Source organism: Podarcis melisellensis, assembly GCF_964234715.1.
Source record: "Podarcis melisellensis genome assembly, chromosome: 8".
Lineage (NCBI taxonomy): Eukaryota > Metazoa > Chordata > Lepidosauria > Squamata > Lacertidae > Podarcis > Podarcis melisellensis.
The window spans coordinates 11,908,063-11,929,736 of NC_138540.1; the positions used below are offsets into that span (position 1 = coordinate 11,908,063).

At 50.8% G+C, this 21,674-nt stretch overlaps 1 protein-coding gene across 1 annotated transcript in view; it reads left to right on the forward strand.

Annotated features, from left to right (window-relative positions):
* Positions 1–319: 319 nt before the first annotated feature.
* ALPL (alkaline phosphatase, biomineralization associated) overlaps positions 320–21,674 on the forward strand; it is a 57,285-nt gene continuing 35,930 nt past the window's right edge. The window contains exons 1-2 of the mRNA XM_081923146.1: positions 320–437; positions 20,997–21,145. Of these exons, the coding sequence (XP_081779272.1) occupies positions 21,088–21,145 (58 nt within the window). The 5' untranslated portion in view covers positions 320–437; positions 20,997–21,087. The remainder of the gene's footprint in view (positions 438–20,996; positions 21,146–21,674) is intronic.

Here is a 21,674-nt window from a genome sequence, read left to right on the forward strand (position 1 = left end):
GATAAGTAATATGTTAAAATTATAAAAAAAATATTTTTTTAAAAAACAACAACACCCACAGCAACAACACTCTGTCGGGGCCTGGGGACGCTGCCTTTGGGGACTGAGCTGCCGCCTTCTACATGCCAAGCAGCTGCTCCGACGCTCAGCCCCGCTGGAGACAGAGGAAGGGAGCTGCCTTTCCGTTCCTGCCCGGCAGAGGGCAGCAGAATCCCGCCTGGCTCTTGCGATGGGGCAGCAGCCAGTCCCTTTTCCTTCCCAGCCGAGAGGGAGGGGGGGGGTCCAGTGACTGACACTCCCTGTCCCCCTCCCTCCCTCTCCCCCTTTAAAAAGGCCCGCGGGGCCCTCCGGCGATGCCCGCGCTGCAGGCAGATGGTGCCGGCGCAGTGAACGAGGGCAGCGGCTGGCGGAGGAGGCGACGCGCATCAGAGCTGGAGGTGAGGCTATGGGGACAGGCGCCCCCCAGGGAACCCCCCTCCTCCGGCCCCCTTATTCCTCCTCCTGACAAGGGGACGCTTTTCTCTGCCTCTCCCCCTCCCTCTTCTTTCTTTCTTTCTTTCTTTCTTTCTTTCTTTCTTTCTTTCTTTCTCTCTTTCTCTCTTTCTCTCTTTCTCTCTTTCTCTCTTTCTCTCTTTCTCTCTTTCTCTCTTTCTCTCTTTCTCTCTCTCTTTCGTTCTCTCTTTCGTTCTCTCTTTCTTTCTTTCTCTCTTTCCCGGGAAGCAGCTCCTCTCCCGAGCTCCTTTCCCGGACCACACACCCCCTGCCCATGTGCAGAGTGCCTTAGCTGCCGCAGCGCGGAGGGGGCTGCAGCGCGGAGGGGGCGGGTTGGCAAAAAGGAATAAACTACAAGGAGGCAGCTTTAAGGGAGATCACAACACAGCCGGAGCTCTTACTGTGGATTGAAGGGAGCTCTGGGTGAGCCCGGCCAGCCCCGCTCCCCGGGGGGTCTTTGCTCTGCTGGGCTGCAGGGGGTCCGGTGGAGAATATTCCTTCCACACGGTCTGCTTCAGGTGGAGATGCCTTTTTTGCGCCTGGGACCTCCTTCCTGCGACGCTGGTGCTCTCCCACTGGGCTATGCTCCTTCTAAAAGATTCTAGTCCTCATGGTTCCAGAGGAATTTGAAGAGGAGCACAGGGAGCTGCCTGGTGCTGGTTCAGTGTCGTCTGCACTGGCTGGCAGCGGCTCTCGGGCAATGGTCCCTCTCAGCCCTAACTGGAGATGCCTTTTAGGATTGAACCGGGGGTGTGCAAAGCTGGGGGTCTGCCGCTGGGCCGCAGCCTCCTTGCCCCCACCCCCTTTCTCCCCAAGCGCCTCTGTGGGGCAGAGAGATTTCTGGCATGGTGGCTGCTCCTTCAGGTCCTCCAACAGGTCATTTGCGTCCAGCTAGGAAAGGCAGTTTCCTCTCTTCACCATTCTCCCAAAGTCGGCAACCGTTCCCCCACCCCCTCCCCATCTGCGATGCATTAGGAAATTTATTCCTGCACCAGACATTGCCTTCCACAATATTCCTGTATGTACTGCATTTTTGGCTTTCAATAGCACTTACACTCAGCAATGTGGTTTCCAAGAACGACTGAAAAGTTTTTGCAAAGGTACCGTCTCCTTCGTGGTGGCAATTTCATTGCTTCAGCTGTTTGGGGTTGGGGTTTTTTTGGGGGGGACGCCCCATTCTTTGCAGGAGCTTCCTTGCATGGGGCTCTGTCAGGTGACCTTATAACCCAGGGCAGGCAGCAAGACTTGAACCCAGGACTCGCTGCGAGAGGAAGAGAGGCGTGAGATTCAGAAAACAGAAGCAATGCGAAACGAAAGAGTAAAGCGTGCTGTGAACATGAAACAAGGTGAAAAATCGCCCCCAAACTGAAAATAAATAAATGAGGGACTCACAACAGGGAAGATCATCCTCAAACATTTCAGTTTAGCCGTCTGTCATGGATGCTTGAGCTGAAGTTTCTGCATTGCAGGGGGTTGGACTAGATGACCTTTAGGGAGCCCTTACAACCCTAAGATTCTATGAAAAGTCAGAATTGTATAAAATTCAGGACGATATGGAGAAAGTGAAGGGAGCAATGTTTCCCTCTCTGTCTCCTTGACACTAAAGAACTCCAGTGGAATGTTTGCAGATTCAGGACAGATGAGAGTCAGCACATACCGTATTTTTCGCTTTATAAGACGCACCAGACCACAAGACGCACCTAGTTTTTGGAGCAGGAAAACAAGAAAGAAAATATTCTGAATCTCAGAAGCCAGAACAGCAAGAGGGATCGCTGCGCAGTGAAAGCAGCAATCCCTCTTGCTGTTCTGGCTTCTGGGATAGCTGCGCAGCCTGCATTCGCTCCATAAGACGCACACACATTTCCCCTTACTTTTTAGGAGGGAAAAAGTGAGTCTTATAGAGCAAAAAATAAGGTAGTTGAACTATGGAACTCAGTGCTGCAGGAGGCAGTGATGACCGCCAAGGTGGATGGCTTTAAAAGAAGATTGGGCAAATGTCCAGGGAGGAGAGGGCTATAGCTGGCTACTAGCCAGATGGCTTTGCTCTGTCTCCATAGCTGGATTCAGGAATGCTTCTCAATCGCAGTTGCTGGAAAGCACAGAATAATTATAACCACATCCCCCACAGCCTGTCCTTAGATGTGGTGTGTGGGCAAGACTGAAGAATTGGTGGCGGCGGGATGGGGGGGGGGAGGAGAGGCAGGGGGGCAAGCCCATTTACAAAATGTGTCAAGTTCAAATGGGGGGAGGGGGAACCCAGCAATTTAGCAAATGCATAATAAATTCAAAGTCACAAAAGAAAGCAGGCAGAATGAGGCAGCCGCCTCTGTTGGCCCATCAGGTTATTGATGGCTAATTCTCCCTTTCCCCAAATCTTATAAGACATTTGCAACTGGAGTGTTTCATCTGGCGGTTGCCACTAGCCTTATAAACCCAGGAGATGTCAGGTATGGAATGCAGTTCCCAAGTGCTTAAATTCGCTCTCTCCTTTGTCGCTGCAACCCGCCTGTAGGGACATAGGAAGCTGCTCTTATTCCGAGTCTGAGCAGAGGGTCCATCTAGCTCAGGGTTGCCTACACTGACTGGCAGCAGCACCCTGGGGGTTCAGATTCAGGGGTCTCTCCCAGCCTGGAGATGGCATTGGGGAACTGAACGTAAGATATTCCTGCCTGCAGGGCCCTCTGCCATGCAGCTCTGATCCTTCCCTGATATGTTAAATTCGTTTCATTGTACACATGTGTCCCCTTCTAATATCGTCTAGCACTCAAAGCAAGTAAGAGATCTTAGAATTGTAGAGTCGGAAGGGACCCTGAAGACCATCTAGTCCAGGGGTCAGCAAACTTTTTCATCAGGGGACTGGTCCACTGCCCCCCAGACCTTGTGGGGGGCCAGATTATATTATGAAAAATATAAATACCCTGCAAGCTGGTCCCACAGCTGCCTCTGGAGGAGTGTACTCTGCACGCGCTCAGGAGTGCATCTTGGCGCTGCCCGTTCACCGGCATTGTTGACGAGCAATTGTTGCTCCATTGGCCCATCCCCGCAGAGCTCCCAGGCGCCCTGCACCTTGCGCTGCGGCCCGTCGTCTGAGGCCAGGTTGGTGGGCAGGCTGTGCATGCAGAGCACGAAGCAGGTGGTGCGCAGCTCACCCTCCAGTTGCTCCAGCACGGCCTCCGAGCACGCCTCCGAGCTGGGCACCAGGTGTGGGGCCAGCAGGCACGCCAAGCTCCGGCTGAAGCCCCACGATGTGCCCGTCATGATGCCCAGACCCGCTGCCTGCCCGCCAGCCTCTCCATCCATGGCCGCGCCGGGTTTACCTGCCCAGTTGCATCTGCGGCATCTGGAGCTTCCTGCAGCCAATCCAAAGCCGTGCCAGTGTTGCAGAACTCAGTCCCCGCACAGCAAGGTGTCCGCAGCTTCTTTTCAAGGAAACGCCGCGCTGCGCCAATTTAGCTCAGCGCGGGGACTGACTGAGTGGGTGGCAGGGTCCGCGGGCTGGATTTACAAGCCTGGTGGGCCGCATCTGGCCCCTGGACCGTAGTTTGCCGACTCCTGATCCAGTGGCGTAGCATGGGGGTGCAGGGAGGGCCGGCCGCACCGGGCGCAACATCTGGAGGGGGGGCGCGCTCGCACTCGCAGCTCTCTGCCCCTACCTGGCTTACTCACTCTCTCTCACTGCAGTGCTGGCTGTGCGAATCCGATCTGAGCCGCCGGGTCGCCGCCCACTGTGGAGCGGGTGGCGGTGCTAGGCGTGCAGTGCGGTGCGGAAGGGTTAGGGGCCGCAAATTACTTGCCTTGCCCCGGGTGCTGACAACCCATGCTATGCCACTGCCCTGATCTAGTCTAATCTCCTGCAATGCAGGAACACGCAGCTGACCCATACGGGAATCGAACCCGCAACCTTGGCGTTATCAGCACCATGCTCTATCCACCTGAGCTAAGCTGTGCTATATGATTCCGAGGCAGCATAGGCTTTACTTGGTCAATCAGGCCAGGGGGCAGGGAAGGTTCTTAGCAAGCCAGGAGTTGCCTGATAATGCCTTGTGATTACAGGGTTTTAAAAACAGGCTTTTACTGTAAACTCCTTGCCAGTATTTTCAGGCTTATCTGTACAGTACCGTGCAGTTTTGCGAGTGTCCCTTGCCTTCCTGATCTCATCACACCGCAGCCACAAGACCCCTTGATATTATATCTCAGCTCGCAAATGTATAACTAGCTGCCTGGACTTGATAGAACATTTCTGCTCTGTCATCCACCTGTGCCCTGTCTTATAGCCTTAAAGCGCATAGGTAAAGGGACCCCTGACCATTAGGTCCACTCGTGGACAACTCTGGGGTTGCGGCACTCATCTCGCTTTACTGGCCAAGGGAGCCGGCGTACAACTTCCGGGTCATGTGGTCAGCATGACTAAGCCGCTTCTGGCGAACCAGAGCAGCGCACGGAAACGCCGTTTACCTTCCCGCTGGAGTGGTACCTATTTATCTACTTACACTTTGACGTGCTTTCGAACTGCTAGGTTGGCAGGAGCAGGGACCGAGCAACGGGAATTCACCCCGTCGTGGGGATTGAAACCACCAACCTTCTGATTGGCAAGCCCTAGGCTCCGTGGTTTAACCCACAGCGCCACCCGCGTCCCTTAAAGTGCATAGCCTCCCACAAAGAATCCTGGGCACTGCATTTAGGAATTGTAAACCCGTGAGGGGTGAGCTACAGTTCTGGGAATTGTTTGGGGAAGCCGTGTTCTTAGTTGTTGGATGGTGAGTGCATGCAGACAATTGATACTATAACTCACTTAATACCTTCATATCCCTCATACTGTGGGTTGCAGGCTCTGGCGAGAAACCAGCAGCAGTTTCCCCACAGTGTATACCCTTCACGGAGCTAAACCTCCCTTCTTATGCATGTCAAGGAGCAGGATGAGGTTATTTCAAGGCTCTAGATATGCCAGATTTCTCTCTCCCCAGGCCCAACACCTGTGCTGATTTTCAGATGGTCTCGACTTTTATACTTGATGCTGGAATTATCTTTGTAATCCCATCCCCTTGATGGGCAATCATGCAGCTATGCTATTGCATGTTTCGTTGAACTTGGTAATAGGAAGGGCTGTTCCGTGGAAGAGCTTGTGTTCTGCTGCTCGACAGGATAGGACTCAAGCCAGTAGATTAAAAGGACAATACAGTGGTACCTCAGGTTACATACGCTTCAGGTTACAGACTCCGCTAACCCAGAAATAGTGCTTCAGGTTAAGAACTTTGCTTCAGGATAAGAACAGAAATCGGGCTCTGGTAGTGTGGTGGCAGCAAGAGGCCCCATTAGCTAAAGTGGTGCTTCAAGTTAAGAACAGTTTCAGGTTAAGAATGGACCTCCGGAATGAATTAAATACTTAACCCGAGGTACCACTGTAAAAGAGATTCCAACTAAACTAAATATTGTGCTGAGAGTTCTATATCCCATTATAATTCTCTTCTCAGTGGAATAGGGATGCTGGTGGGGCTGTGGTCTAAACCACTGAGTCTCTTGGGCTTGCCGACCAGAAGGTCAGCGGTTCGAATCCCCGCGATGGGATGAGCTCCCGTTGCTCGGTCCCTGCTTCTGCCCACCTAGCAATTTGAAAGTACACCAGTGCAAGTAGATAAATAGGTACCGCTGCGGCGGGAAGGTAAATGGCATTTCCATGTGCTCAGGTTTCCATCATGGTGTTCTGTTGCGCCAGAAGCAGTTTAGTCCTGCTGGCCACATGACCCGGAAAGCTGTCTGTGGACAAACGCCGGCTCCCTCGGTCTGAAAGCGAACTGAGCGCTGCAACCCCAGAGTCGCCTTTGATTGGACTTAACTGTCCAGGGGTCCTTTACCTTATCGTTTAAGATATGAGAGGAGCCAGAGGCCCTTTCTCACAGAGCACAATGTTGGGGGGAGTCCTCTTTCCAAGCTCTGTCTCGCACCCAGTTCCTCCTAAGCTAGCCTCATGCTGCCTTCAGCAATGGTGGAGAATCTCACCCCCATTCCCAGGGCTGCCCTAAGATTCAACTGTCCATCCGGTTGGATTCTGCCTGTGGATTGGGAGTGGGGAGGATGGTGAAATGCTGCCCTTTTTGTCTCAGTCAGCAAAATGTCTTGGGCAGGCCCTGAGTCTCCCGTGCTCAAAGTTAAGGCTGCAGCCCCTGTGCACACGGCTGTATAGCACAAGGCTTACTTCTAAGTCAACCTGGATTGGGTTGGGCTGTGACTCAGCTGCAGCGATCACAGCTGAAACATGTCGGGATTCCTTCTGTGTCCTTTTGGAGCCAGATCAGTGATGAACGAGAGCGAGCAGGAGCAGTGGCGTAGCGTGGGTTGTCAGCACCCGGGGCAAGGCAAGTAATTTGCGCCCCCTAACCCGTGGATTTGCGCCCCCGCACCGCATGCCTGGCACCCCCCCACACAGTGGGCGGCGACCGGCGGCTCGGCTCGGATTCGCACAGCCAACACTGCAGTGAGAGTGAGTGAGCCAGGTAGGGGCAGAGAGCTGCGAGTGCAAGCGCCCCCCCCAGATGTTGCGCCCGGCCCCCCCTGCACCCCCCACGCTACGCCACTGAGCAGGAGACCTGGGAAGGGCACGTGGATGGCTCGCAGTGCACTCTCCCGATCAATGCAATGTAATTAAAATGTTAAAGCGTGTGTGTGTGCTCTTGCATGCAAGAATTATCTCGGCTGCCCTCTGTCACTCCTTCACCCCTTTGGCACTGAGTGACGTCCTGCTGGCCACTCGCAGCAAGGTCTGCCGATGCCTCCAGGGGCTTCTTCCAGTGATTATGGATTTAAAAATAAAAGTAAAAAGAGAGAGGGGCTGGGCTGGGAAACACTTGCCAATTTCAGCTTCTCATTTTTCCAGTCAAGTCCAATTCTCCACACTTCCACATCGGTTAGAAAAAAAAGTCCAAATTAAAATCCATCCTAATACACATTCCCCCCCCAATATACACTAATATATGCAGCCTAGGACCCACATAACTACGGGACCGCCTCTCCTGGTATGCCCCGTGGATGACCTTAAGGTCCACAATTGACAACACCTTGGAGGTCCCAAGGTAGTTATATTGCTCTCAACTAGGGCCAGGGCCTTTTCAGTACTGGCCCCTACTTGGTGCAATGCTCTGTCACAAGAGACTAGGGCCCTGCAGGACTTGACATCTTTCCACAGGGCCTACAGGACAGAGCTGTTCCGCCTGGCCTTTGGTTTGGACTCAGTCTGACCCTTATATTTCCCTCCCCTTATGGTTTTGATGAGGCTGGATTTTAAATTGCATTTTAACCTGTATTTTAAATTAATTTCCCCCCTTATGTTTTTACTGTAATTTTACTGTTGTTAGCTGCTCTGAGTCTGGCTCTGGCCAGGGAGGGCGGGGTATAAATAAAATTTATTATTATTATTAATATACACCTAATATACATGCCATTTCCCCCAATACAGTATACAGTCAAACCTCGGCTCCTGGATGCCTCTGTTTTGGAACGTTTCGGCTCCAGACGCCGAAAACCCAGAAGTAAATGCTCCGGTTTTTGAACATTTTTGGAAGCTCCTGAAACCAATCAGAAGCTGCGCCTCAGTTGCTGAACATTTTGGAAGCCAAAAGGGCTTTCAGAACGGATTGCGTTCGACAACCGACATTTGACTGTACACATTTTTTCCAAAGCGACTCCTCTACAAATAATCACTAAGATGTGCATCTTTATGCACACTTCACATCAGTGCATGCTGGGTTTTTTTTGGGGGGGGGGGGAGTACACACCAGCTGGAGAAGCACATTGCAAAATTCAGAGATATGGAAATTTCATGCATTCTTTTGGACAGTGCAATTTAGGGAGGTCTGCCTTTAAACGAGAACTGAATCGAATGTCCTCCTGCCCCTCTAGTCATGGGAATCTTTCTTCTTAAGCCTAGATATGGTGTGTGCATCCTTTAACCTGGTTATGGGTGAAGTAGGGTTGCATGTTTGAGCTTTTTGGGGCCAAAGCTGTAGAACTTTTTTTAAAGTTTTGTGCAAAGTTGTGGAGCTTTTTTCCTGCAAGATCTCCAATAAAAAAGTGAGAAGTTTCTGAGCTATTTTAAAGGGAATTTGGCAAAATCTACACTCCCGACATGAGTTGCCATACCTCTGGATTTTCCTGGACATTTACGCTAATTCCACCCATAGCTGTCAACTTTTCCCTTTTCTTGCAAGGAATCCTATTTGGAAAAAGAGAATTTCCCTTAAAAAACAGGAAACATTGACAGCTATGGTTCCACCTGTAATCCCAGCAATGTCTGCAAAGTTCCAGACGTATAGCAACCCTAGATCCTGCATTGGGGGGGGGGGAATTAAGTTGGCTGTCTTCCTCCTATTTCCACCCCCCCCAAGCAAATCAGAGGGTGGATCTATCTGCTATTAGCTCCCATGTTTAGTTCTCTGGTTCCTCATTTTTTCCAAGCTTACAGCCTGTTCTCCATATTTCCACAACAGTTTGCGAATGCCTTAAAAAACAACAACTTCCAGAACAATTCATCAGCATATTAATGTGAATTTCTCCTCATCAACACAATTTTGTTCGTATGCAGTCTTGAGTAATAAACACCTTTTGGGCAAGCAGATTTGCCCCACCCAAAATGACACACACACACCACTGGGGGTGCCTTGAGTCCCCACCGTGTCACGCTTGGCCCCATGGAGTTGTGTGATAGAGGGGAGTCTGAAGTTTATTTTTCCATGCTCCCCTTCTCGGGCAAGGTTCTAACAACAACAACAACAACAACAACAACAATTTCATTTATACCCCGCCCTCCCCAGCCAAGACTGGGCTCAGGGCGGCTAACACCAGTATAAAAACAACTGATTGAAATACAACTTAAAAACAAGATTAAAATACAACATTAAAACATTAAAATGCAGCCTCATTTCAGTAGGAACTCAAATAAAAAACTTTTTGGGGGATGAAAATGTTAACTCTTCACTAAGGCCAACTATCCAGACTGGTCCTGCATGGGCCAGCAAAAAGCCAGGGAAGTCCCCAAATAGGAGTTCCATCACAGAAGGAGCCTGGTTTAGCCAGGATCTGGGTGCTGTTGGAAAAAATGGATTTTCTAGCTGCATTTCAACCGGGGTTTTAGGCCCGGTTTGGGCACAGAAACTGCTTTGGTCGCCCTGTATCATGAACTCCATCGGGAGAGAGACAGGGGAAATGTGTCCCTGTTAATTCTCCTCAACCTCTGAGCAGCTTTCGATATATTCAACCATGGTATCCTGGAGCAACTATCTCAGCTGGGGGGGCTGGCACTCCTTTGCAGTGGTTCTTTTCCTACTAAGTTGGTCATTCCCAGAGGGTGATGCTTGGGGAGCAGGGGTGAACGAAGGCGTTGTGATACCCGGGGCAGGGCGTCGCTACGTAGCGACGCCGCACATGCGCTGTAGATAGCAGTTCGCCGCTGGCGCGGCTCCAGTGCCGTACAGACAGTGCTGGGATTCTTCCAGCCGTTCGCTACGGCCGCGAACGGAGGACCCTCTACATGCGGCTGTAGTGGCGACCGAAGGATCCCACCGCTGTCCGTGTGTGGCGTCATTATGTACAGCGCATGTGTGCAACGACACGCACGCACTATACATAGTGGTTTGCAGCTGGCGCTAGGATCCTCTGCTCACGGCTGCTGCAGCGCAATGGGTCTCACGCCGCCACGAGATCCCACGGGGTGCCTTCTTGTTCCCCCCCAGACTTGGCACCCAGGGCGCACCCCCCTTGCGACGCCACTGTTGGGGAGTGCTTTTCAGCCCCATAGGGCCTTCAATGAGGGGCTTCTCAGGGTCTCATTTTTATCTCCCCTGCTGTTTAGCATCTGCATGAAACTGCTGAGTGGAGTGATCCAGAAGTTTGGAGTACATTGTCAGTAGTCTGCTGACGGCACTCACCTCTTCTCCTCTTTTACAGCTGCAGGTGAGGCAGTGGAAGTGCTGGACCATTGCCTTGCCTCAGTATTGGACTGGATGAGAGCCAACAAACTGAAGCTCGGTCCAGATAAGACAGAGGCACTGTTAGTGGGTGGTTCTCTTGACCAGATGGCTGGGAGGTTGCCTGCTCTTGAGGGGGTTACACTTCCTCTGAAGGAGCAGCTACGTAGCTTGGAGGTCCTTCTGGAGTCATGGCTGTCACTTGAGGCTCAGGTGGATTCGGCGGCATAGAATGAGAAGGCTGGTGGCCCAGCTGTGCCCCTATCCAGACAGGGACAGCCTATTGTCTATGCTCTGGTAACCAGAGCCGTCTTTCCCATTGCTGTTAGTGGTTCGTTGCACCAGAGCGCCGGCCTCTCAGTGGCGCCCTAGCGAGTGGGGGAGCTGGGCGGCTTTGCTGGCAGCCTTCCCTTTCCCAGCACATTTTCCTGTTTGATCGTCTCCACCACGCCGGGGATCGGGGCAGTGGGGGAGGCAGAGGACATTTTCCACTGCCCCCTCCCTTGTTTTGGTGTTGCTGGGGTGGGGCGCACTGGAGGGATCTTTGCACTACGGCGCCGGATATGCCAGTGTGGTGTAGTGGTTAAGAGCGATAGTCTCGTAATCTGGGGAACCGGGTTCGCGTCTCCGCTCCTCCACATGCAGCTGCTGGGTGACCTTGGGCCAGTCGCACTTCTCTGAAGTCTCTCAGCCCCACTCACCTCACAGAGTGTTTGTTGTGGGGGAGGAAGGGAAAGGAGAATGTTAGCCGCTTTGAGACTCCTTAAAGGGAGTGAAAGGCGGGATATCAAATCCAAACTCTTCTTCTTCTTCTTAAGACAGCCCTGCTGGCAAACCTCTAGGTTAGATTACTGCAATGCGTTATAACATGGGGTTGTCTCTGAAGATGCACTAGAAATTTCAGCCGGTGCAGAATTTGGCAGCCAGCTTGCAATCATCATTTGATGTTGGGATACTGCCGGGGAGACAATCACCAGTCTCCCTTGGAACAGCCTCAAACAGCGACACGAGCCTCAGATACACTTAGAGGCCATGCACGCTCTATCAGCAGAGTGAATAAATCTTCTCACAACAGAAGTGGCGGACAGAGAAATGTGTAAGCATATTTAACAACATTTATTCAGCATAGTTCAGGAACAAAAGAAAACATGTCTGCTTCCCTTCGTCTCCAGCAAAACAGCAATATACAAACGGAAGATCCCCGCAAGTGCAGCATGTGACCCACAACAGTCATGCCTGCTCCCTTTTAAGGTGGAACAGAACTATAGCCTAACATTTGAGGCCCTTCTTTGTGTGCATCTGTGAGGTTTGGACAGTAGCAACATGAGAATGGGCCTTTTCTGTGGTGGCCCCCCATTTGTGGAATGCTCTCCCCAGGGAGGCTCTCCTGGTGCCTTCATTGAATATCTTTAGGCACCAGGCAAAAGCATTCCTTTGGCTGATTCAACAATCTACAGCCTTTCAAACCGTGTGTGTCTGTGTTTAGGGGGGATGCTATTGTTTTCCTTTGTGATTACAGTGTGCATTTTTGTGTTTTCCTGTTGTAAACCACCTTCTGGTCTTCAGATGAAGGCTGGTATAGAAATTTAATCAACAATAATTATTAATAATTATTCGGGGATGGGAAGGCATGTGCAGCTTACCTCCTTATTCAGGCTACTCACCCACCTCTGTAACAAATCATGAACTTTCAGAAACAACTTCAGCCTTATGAGCAAACCAGGGAAAGTCCGTTCTTGCATATTCCCTGGAATATGTGAGTTTAGCCCAGTTCCTCTCTCAGCCCAACCCTTCTCACAGGGCTGTCCTGTGAGACAAAAGGATCAGAACTATGAGGAACTATCTGACTGAGAGAAGTACTTATGGTTGAACAAATTGCATGGATATGTGCCAGTGGAAAAATGTGAAAGAGGCACCAGATGTCCTTCAAAGGAGAGAGAGAATGATATCATTTCTCTCCGACTTGCCCAAGTTCACGAGCAATTTGCCAAATCATAGTGAGGTTTTGCCGTCCATCCACGCCCTCCTCAAGGGGCACAGTCAGTGCCAGATGAGGTTGGCACAGTTCTAGGCAGTGGAGGGTGGAGGCCCTGCTCAGAGCTTGCGGGAAACCTCTCTGGGCTTTCCTGGTTCTTTCATAGGCCGTCACCAGGGTTGTCCACAGAGGCGGGGGAAGAGTGTGCATCACGGAGGAAAACCTTGGGCAAGAGAGGAAGGCCATGGCTTCCTTGGGCTTCTGCATTTAATAATAATAATAATAATAATAATAATAATAATAATAATAATAATAATAATTTATACCCCGCCCATCTGGCTGGGCTTCCCCAGCCACTCTGGGTGGCTTCCAACAAAATATTAAAATACAGTAATGCATCAAATATTAAAAGCTTCCCTAAACAGGGCTGCTAGGACTTGCTGATCAGAAGGTTGGCGGTTCAAATCCCCGCGACGGGGTGAGCTCCCGTTGCTCGGTCCCTGCTCCTGCCAACCTAGCACTTCGAAAGCATGTCAAAGTGCAAGTAGATAAATAGGTACCGCTCCGGCGGGAAGGCAAACGGCATTTCCGTGTGCTGCTCTGGTTCACCAGAAGCGGCTTAGTCATGCTGGCCCCATGACCCGGAAGCTGTACGCTGGTTCCCTTGGCCAATAAAGCGAGATGAGCGCCACAACCCCAGAGTCAGCCACGACTGGACCTAATGGTCAGGGGTCCCTTTACCTTTACCTTTAATGCATCAAACATTAAAAGCTTCCCTAAACAGGGCTCCCTTCAGATGTCTCATTCAAGGGCAGAAGCAGCCATTTGTGGAACGGGGAAGTTCTGCTTAATCTAAGGTTACCCGATTTTTCCCAATGAATCTGGGGACACTTTCAACTTCAGTTGATTTTGTATGGGGACTGTTTTATAAATCCGGGGACTGTCCCCAGGAAATGGGGATGTCTGGTAACCTTAGCTTAATCCTCCTCTACAGGATCATCCCCTCCCTGCGGACATCTTTGTTGTGAACTTCTCAAGGAAGTGCCAAAGTTTTGTGGTGGTTGGCAGCGGGAGCTGGGTGTGGTGAGGGGCAAAGCCTCTGCTTTGCATGCCTTCACATTTCCAGTTGAAATGTGGGTCTCTGGTCTGATGAGCTCTGGCTGATGGTCGGCGTAGACGCGGGTGGCTTTAAAGGACGGCTGGGAGAAAGAGGCTACAACTAGCCCCAATGGCTGGGATCTGTTGTGGGGATGCCAAGGAACCTGAGAACCAGGGCGAAGCGATAGCAAGAATGTAAGAGAGACTTGGCTTCAGACCCCTGCTCACTCAGGAATAACTTTGCCTCAGTCGCCGTGATACCGCCTGACTCGCTCCACAGGCTCATTGTGAAGAAGATAATCTTAGCCCAGGCACTGCCAAGCTCTGAGCTGCTGGGAGGAAGAAAAGTTGGGAGTTAACTTTTCCAGCCAAAAGGAGAGAACAAAAAGCAGCCATCGGAATCTCCAAGGCAAGGGAGCTGTATTGAGAGGATGGGGCCCTTCTGCCCATTTTACAGCTATTACTGAGGCAGCCCATTAAAGCAATTTCAAAATGCCTGTGAAGCAAGGAATAATGGGCCGTAGCTCAATGACAGAGGTCCTGCCTTGCATGCCGAAGGTCCTTGGTCTGTTTGGGTGACCCTCCCTGCCTGAAACTCCGCAGGGATGCTGCCAGCCAGTGTAAACAATGTTGAGCTAGAGAGACCAATGGTCTGGTTCAGTACAAGTCAGCTTCCTAGAATCCAGACAGACCAGGAGAAGAGGCCAGAGGTAAAATATAGTCACAAACAAAGGAGAGTTTGCTGCCCACCCCCAACACAAGTGTTTCTTGCCAGAAGCGTTTCTGGCAAGAGATTTTGAGGAAAAGCCACAAAGGAACTTGATTCACAATTGCTAGTTCCTTGTTGCCTCCCCAACCACTCTAAAGTGTGAGGCGAAAGCCTAAATATCCCCACTCCCTGCTCAGGCAGCTGCTTCTCTAAAGAAGTTAGACAGGATGCAAAAAAAGGAAATAAATGGGGGGGGGCACTGTGGTAAACAGGGTGTTGCACCCTGGAGTGAGGGCACCCTGGATCTGCTAATGCTCTGTGAGCGCTAACGAAACTTTGCAGGACTTTGCAGTACCCAGTATCTCTGCAGAAAGCCACAGAGCTCGAAGGCTGAATATACACAGATGTAAACCCCCCCCCCAAAACTGCTGTCAAAATGCTTTTTAAAAAAAGTTATATATGTGGAATTTGCCATTGGTTCATCAGCGCCATCTAGTGTCACATTTGTAAAAAGGTAAAGGTAAAGGGACCCCTGATCCAGTCCAGTCGTGACCGACTCTGGGGTTCTGGCGCTCATCTCGCTTTACTGGCCGAGGGAGCCGGCGTACAGCTTCCAGGTCATGTGGCCAGCATGACTAAGCAAACCAGAGCAGCGCATGGAAACGCCGTTTACCTTCCCGCTGGAGCGGTACCTATTTATCTACTTGCACTGGTGTGCCTTTGCAACTGCTAGGTTGGCAGGAGCTGGGACCGAGCAAGGGGAGCTCACCCCGTCGCGGGGATTCGAACCGCCGACCTTCTGATCGGCAAGTCCTAGGCTCTGTGGTTTAACCCACAGCGCCACCCGTGGCCCTGTCACATTTGTACAATGCACTTAAAAGGCACTTGTATTTGCAGCTGAGTCCTAAAAGAGGATTGGACAAACTGATGGAGGAGAGGATTATAGATGACCGCTAGCTATAACCGCTATGCCCTGCTGCCACAGCTGGAGGCAGCAATGCTTCTGGATGGAAGATTCAGGAGAAGAGAGGCTTCTGGTTCTCAAATCCTCCTTGTACTTTGGGTTACACTTTGGGGCTAATGTGCGGACAAGATGCCGGACTAAGGGGGCCACTGGCTTGACCCAGCTGAAGGCTCTGCTCATGTTCTTATGTAAAGTTGTCTTCCTCTTCTTTGGCGATCACTTGTAGCCGAGTAAAATTGTCTCCCGTAAACACGGTTTTAAAAATGAGTCCGTAAGTGACTGTGGATCCACATGTCCTTCCACAGTGGGGACAGAGGTTTCCGGGCAGGAGTTGATCACGGTGAGGGTTTGCCAAGCGTGCCTTCCTCTTAGCATGTTTCTCCCTTGGGTTCTGAGTTCGAGTGTCTTCAACACCCATAACACCATTGGTAAAGGCTGTACTCCAACTGGAGTACTCACAGGCCAGTGTTTCCCAGTTGTCATTGTTTATACTACATTTTTTTATATTTGCCTTGAGACAGTCTTTAAACCTCTTTTGTTGACTACCAGCCTTACGCTTTCCATTTTAAAGTTCAGAATAGAGTTGTTGCTTTGGAAGAAGGTAACAGGCATGGACTGCTTAGTTAACATGAGGCACATTAAAACATCAATCGCCTCCTCTCTCCTGCTCCCTTCCACCTTCTGCACCCAAAAAACCTTTAAGGCACTATTTTTTCTTGGGTTTGGCTTTCACCGTGCTCCATCCCACCCAAAGCAGGTCAGCTTTAAGTTCTGCAAAAGTGGAAGTTAAAATGCATGAGTTATTTTTAAAAAAGTATGCATGAATTATTCCCTTAGGTCCAGGCAAGAACAATGATTCCTCTAAACCCAAAGGACAATCCTGGGGCCCAAGTCTTTTATAAAAGTGGTTCCTGGAACGCGAAGTTTGACCTGTCCTCTCAGGTCAGCAAAGCAACGTATGTTAGAGCAGGCCATTTAAAAACAATGGGATGTACAGTTTCAAAAAGGTTAAGATGTTTTTGAGATCCTGCATTTTAGTTGGTCCAAATACAGGTTCTGTATTTTCATGCTCTGTGGCTCCTGAGACTTTTTTCCTTTCTTTCGAAAACCGTATCGCCGGTGCCAGAAGTCATTACTCTGTTTTTCTCTTAAATTGTTTCAACACAAGACAGTTGAGCGTTTTCCTGTCACAAGAACAATGCTGCGCCTTGAGCCTTCACAACAAGTTCTTGGCACTGAACCTTCAACCTGTTCCTCACCTCGGGCCTCCTCAGTCTTCGGAAAAGCCACCACTGTTGCTCTTTTGCATTCCTCAGTCAGCTGAAGTTTCTTCCTTAAAGGCAGGGCGGCAGGTGGCGCTGTGGTCTAAACCACTGAGCCTCTTGGGCTTGCTGATCAGAAGGTCAGCCAACCTAGCAGTTCGAAAGCACACCAGTGCAAGTAGATAAATAGGTACCGCTGTGGCAGGAAGGTAAACGGCGTTTCCGTGTGCTCTGGCTTTCATCACGGTGTCTCGTTGCGCCAGAAGTGGTTTAGTCCTGCTGGCCACATGACCCAGAAAGCAGTCGGTGGACAAATGCTGGCTCCCTCAGCCTGAAGGTCAGCGGTTCGAATCCCCACAATGGGGTGAGCTCCTGTTGCTCTGTCCTAGCTCCTGCCAACCTAGCAGTTCGAAAGCATACCAGTGCAAGTAGATAAATAGGTACAGCTGCAGCGGGAAGGTAAATGGCATTTCCATGTGCTCTGGTTTCTGTCACGGTGTTTTGCTGCACCAGAAGCAGTTTAGTCCTGCTGGCCACATGAACCGGAAAACTGTCTGTGGACAAATCCCTCCCTTGGCCTGAAAGCGACCCCATAGTCGCCTTTGACAGGAGTCCTTTACCTTTTTTTACCTTCTTTCTTAAAGAGCCTCTGCATTTGATGCTGGTGAGATCTCACTGCTTGTGTTCTTTGCGAGGGAAAGAAGGATGCATTTTTTTAAAAATGAGAAGAGCCAAGAGGGGCCCATTGAGTCCATCCTCACCTGGTCCAACCAGATGCCCTCAAGGGAACCCCACAAGCAGAACTCTGCCCACTTGGGAGTCCCTGTAACTGGGATTTGCAGGTAGACTTCCCCTGGATAGGGAGGCTCCATCTGTTCCCCATAGCAGTAGATCAGGGGTCAGCAACCTTTTTTCAGCCGTGGGCTGGTCCACCGTCCCTCAGACCATGTGGTGGGCTGGACTATATTTTTTTGGGGGGGAGGGGGAAATGAACGAATTCCTATGCCCCACAAATAACCCAGAGATGCATTTTAAATAAAAGCACACATTCTACTCATGTATCAACACGCTGGTTCCTGGACGGTCCGTGGGCCGGATTTAGAAGGTGATTGGGCCGCATCTGGCCCTCGGGCCTTAGGTTGCCTACCCCTGCAGTAGATCACAGAATTGTAGAGTTGGCAGGGACCCTGAGGACCATCTAGACCAACCCTCTGGAAGGTAGGAATACGCTGCTGTCCCAAGCAGGAATCGAACCTGCCACCTTGGCTCTAACCAGCTGAGCTTTCCAGTGCTGTAGATGTGTTTAAGAGTTTCAGAAGAGCCAGGCTGTGGGTAGATCAGGCCAAATGTCCACCTCAGCATCTTGTCCTCTCTTTGGCTAACCTGATGCCTCTTCTGCAAGTAGGAACCTGAGCACGGGAGCGGACTCCGCCCTCCTGTCTCTTCCAGCACCCGGGATTCAGGAGCCTTGCTGCAGCTATCATAGCAGCCGGTTGCCAGAAATCGCAGGAAGAAAGAGCCCTCTTGTGCCCAGGTCCTGCTAGCCAGTTTCCCAGAGACACTCAGTGCGCCCCTGTGGGAATAGGATTCTGGACCGAGATCACACCTTCCAACACTTCTCCGATGAAAATAGGGACGTTCTAAGGAAATGGTGTTTCCGTGCGCTGCTCTGGTTCGCCAGAAGCGGCTTAGTCATGCTGGCCACATGACCCGGAAGCCGTCTGCGGACAAACGCTGGCTCCCTAGACCTATAGAGTGAGATGAGCGTGCAACCCCAGAGTCATCCGCGACTGGACCTAACGGTCAGGGGTACCTTTAAGGAAAGACAGGACATTCCACGATCAAATCAGAAACCGGGATGGCTTATGTCAATCCAGGACTGACCCTGGACACTTGGAGAGTCTGCTAGATGGACCATGGGCCTGATCCAGCAAGCTATTTACTGTTCTTAAGCCCCTGTTCTTGGCCCACATCCACAGCAGAGGCAGCCGGCAGGGTTGGCCCACCCATGAGGTTGTTGGGATACTGCCAGGGAGACAAAAGCCATCATGCCTCCACGTCGATTCCGGACGATCCATCAATCTCCCGTAGATACAGTATCAGTCAATTAGCGACACAAGCCTCAGAAACATCTGTCCACAGATGGACAGAGGTGACCTGCTTCAGGTGGCGAGATCCCCAGGGGCAGCAGACCCGGCCGACAAGGAATGTATCGCCCGCTGCTGCGGTGGCAGGACAGCAGCAGCTGTGGTGAGTTCCCTGGAGGCCAGATCTAGCGCCTCCTCAGCACACCCACCCATGCCACTTCTACAGCAGCCTCTTGGCATACTGGTCTCCTCCCACCCTTGTTCCTGATGGAGATCTTTGCGCCTCAGGTGCCCAAATGTCTTGGGCCAGCCCTGGGAGCCGAGGCTTCTTCATGCTCCATGTGCATTATCTGTGCAACGGGGTCTCAGGGCAAGGCCAGGGTGCTGCGGTTGCTGCTGCCAGTTGAGCATGCTAGGCTTTCTTGGGAAACCCCTCTGCCTGGTGCTTTCCTTCTCTCCTACCCCCTCTACCTGGTGGCTTTTGGCAGAGCTGCTGGCTGGCTGGGCCCCTGCCAAGGCTCCATGAGTCTCTCTTAAGAACATTTGCCAGTATCGCTTGCGCTCAGCGGGAGTAATCTCAGAGAATTAGCTACAGCCCAGAGGCTTATCCTTAAAGCTTGCTGCTGCTGTCACGGGCTGCAGCGGCGTTTGGAGTCAGTTGTGGCGATGAAGCTGTGGACTGGGCAGGTTGCAGTGGGCTGCCCTAAGATCCTGCCTGTCCAAGCCCTGTTTGCACAGTAGCCTGATGAAAAGCCAGGCTAAAAAGCCACGTGCGACGGAGGCAACGGGCGGAGAAAATAGGTTGTGAGCCGTAGGTCACCCAGCCATGCATTAAAAGGACAACAAACAATACAAGCAACACGAAGACCAGTCTACTAGACAGCGCTGCGATTCTTATTCATGGTGCCAAAGTAGTAAGTTAAGAACAACGTAGGACAGTGATCCTGTATAATCTGACTGTTTCGCTGGAATCTTCTTCAGCACAACTACAAAAGAACTCAAATATAAAACAATGACCTGTGTACATTATATAAACTTCACACATTGCAACTTACTACTTCAGCACCATGAACGCCTAAAAAAGTTTCACCGCTTAGCCCACAGGATAGCATCTATTACTTTCTTTCAACCATAGACTTATTATACTTCTACGGACTTTCAAAGATTGACAGACGTGTGTTCATTTGCTTTCAAATATATTAGAGAATTCACAAGTGTACACATTTTGATTTTTGTTGTACTAAATCATGTATCTTATGCAATAAGAATTGCAGTGCTAGCTAGTAAACTGGTTTTGTGTTGCTTGTATTGTTTGTTGTGCTAAGTTTGCAACGCGGGTTTGTTGTTGTATTGGTGACGCATTAAAAGGAGGCAGAGTTGCTATGAAGGTTGTTAAGGGACAGTAAAGGCAAGTGACGATCTAGTTCAAGGATGGCTTGAGAGCAGTACATGTGAAAAGGATCTAGGAGTCTTGGTTGATCACAAACTTGACAGGAGCCAACAGTGTGACGTGGCAGCTAAAAAAGCCAATGCAATTCTGGGCTGCATCAATAGGAATATAGCATCTAGATCAAGGGAAGTAATAGTGCCACTGTATTCTGCTCTGGTCAGACCTCACCTGGAGTACTGTGTCCAGTTCTGGGCACCACAGTTCAAGAAGGACACTGACAAACTGGAACGTGTCCAGAGGAGGGCAACCAAAATGGTCAAAGGCCTGGAAACGAAGCCTTATGAGGAACGGCTAAGGGAGCTGGGCATGTTTAGCCTGGAGAAGAGGAGGTTAAGGGGTGATATGATAGCCATGTTCAAATATATAAAAGGATGTCACATAGAGGAGGGAGAAAGGTTGTTTTCTGCTGCTCCAGAGAAGTGGACACGGAGCAATGGATCCAAACTACAAGAAAGAAGATTCCACCTAAACATTAGGAAGAACTTCCTGACAGTAAGAGCTGTTTGACAGTGGAATTTGCTGCCAAGGAGTGTGGTGGAGTCTCCTTCTTTGGAGGTCTTTAAGCAGAGGCTTGACAACCATATGTCAGGAGTGCTCTGATGGTGTTTCCTGCTTGGCAGGCAGTTGGACTCGATGGCCCTTGGGGTCTCTTCCAACTCTATGATTCTATGATCACCTGCCTTTACTGCACTCCAAGCTACTGCCAATGAAACTGTGCCTCCTTTTAATGGATGGATAAGGAACCTGTGTGGTCCTCCAGGTGTTGCTGTACTACAGCTCCCATCCTCCCTGACCACTGGCCATGCTGAGTGCGATTGATGGGAGCTGGAAGTTTAGCAATATCTGGAGGGCCAGTGGTTCCCCACCTCTGAATTAGACCATCGCTTGCCTTTACTGCCCCTGGTTTCCTGCGTCACAATTCTGTGTTGTCACAGTTGGAAAACCCAACTCTTGGTTGAGTTTTCATACTTCTTCTCTACTCCCCCTCCCCCAATTTACGCAGTAACCCAAATTTCCTCTGGTGCATATTCCACGGACACTGCCTGCTGGTCTTCAACTTGCCCTCACCTCCTGCCACTGAGGACGACGTCACTATGAGAGTGCTGCTTTTTGCCTTCCTGATCGAAGTGTCCCTCTCCTCTTTGGTTCCAGGTAAGTGAGTTTGGAGCGAAGCCAATTGGCCCATCCCCGCGTGCAAGAACTGCACCGCTCTGAGCACTTTGGGGGGTCTTCCTAAGGAACTTCGGAAGGTCGCAGGTTCAGTCCCTGCATGGGACAGCTGCAGTGCAGGGGGTTCGACTAGATGATCCTTGAGGTCCCTTCCAACGCTACAATTCTATGATAAATGTTTGCTCAGCCTGGCAGCCGTTCCCCCACCCAGCTCTTTGGCTGAGCAGCGAGTGAAGTCAAGGAGCCATTTGTAAACACTCAGGTGAGGAGGAAAGATGTCAACACCAGGCAGAGCTTTGGAAGAGGACATTTTTAAAGTGCCGGCGACTGAGTGCTGCTGTTATAAGAATATTGTTTTTAATACTAGGCCACACATAGGCATGTCCGTTATTGGCGCATAGTAATTTCGTTATGAGTGGGTAGCTCTCCGCCTTCATCCGGACAGATTAAGCTAAGGGATTAGTCCTTCTCTCCCAAATTGTATGGGGGGAGGGGAAATTATTTGGACCAC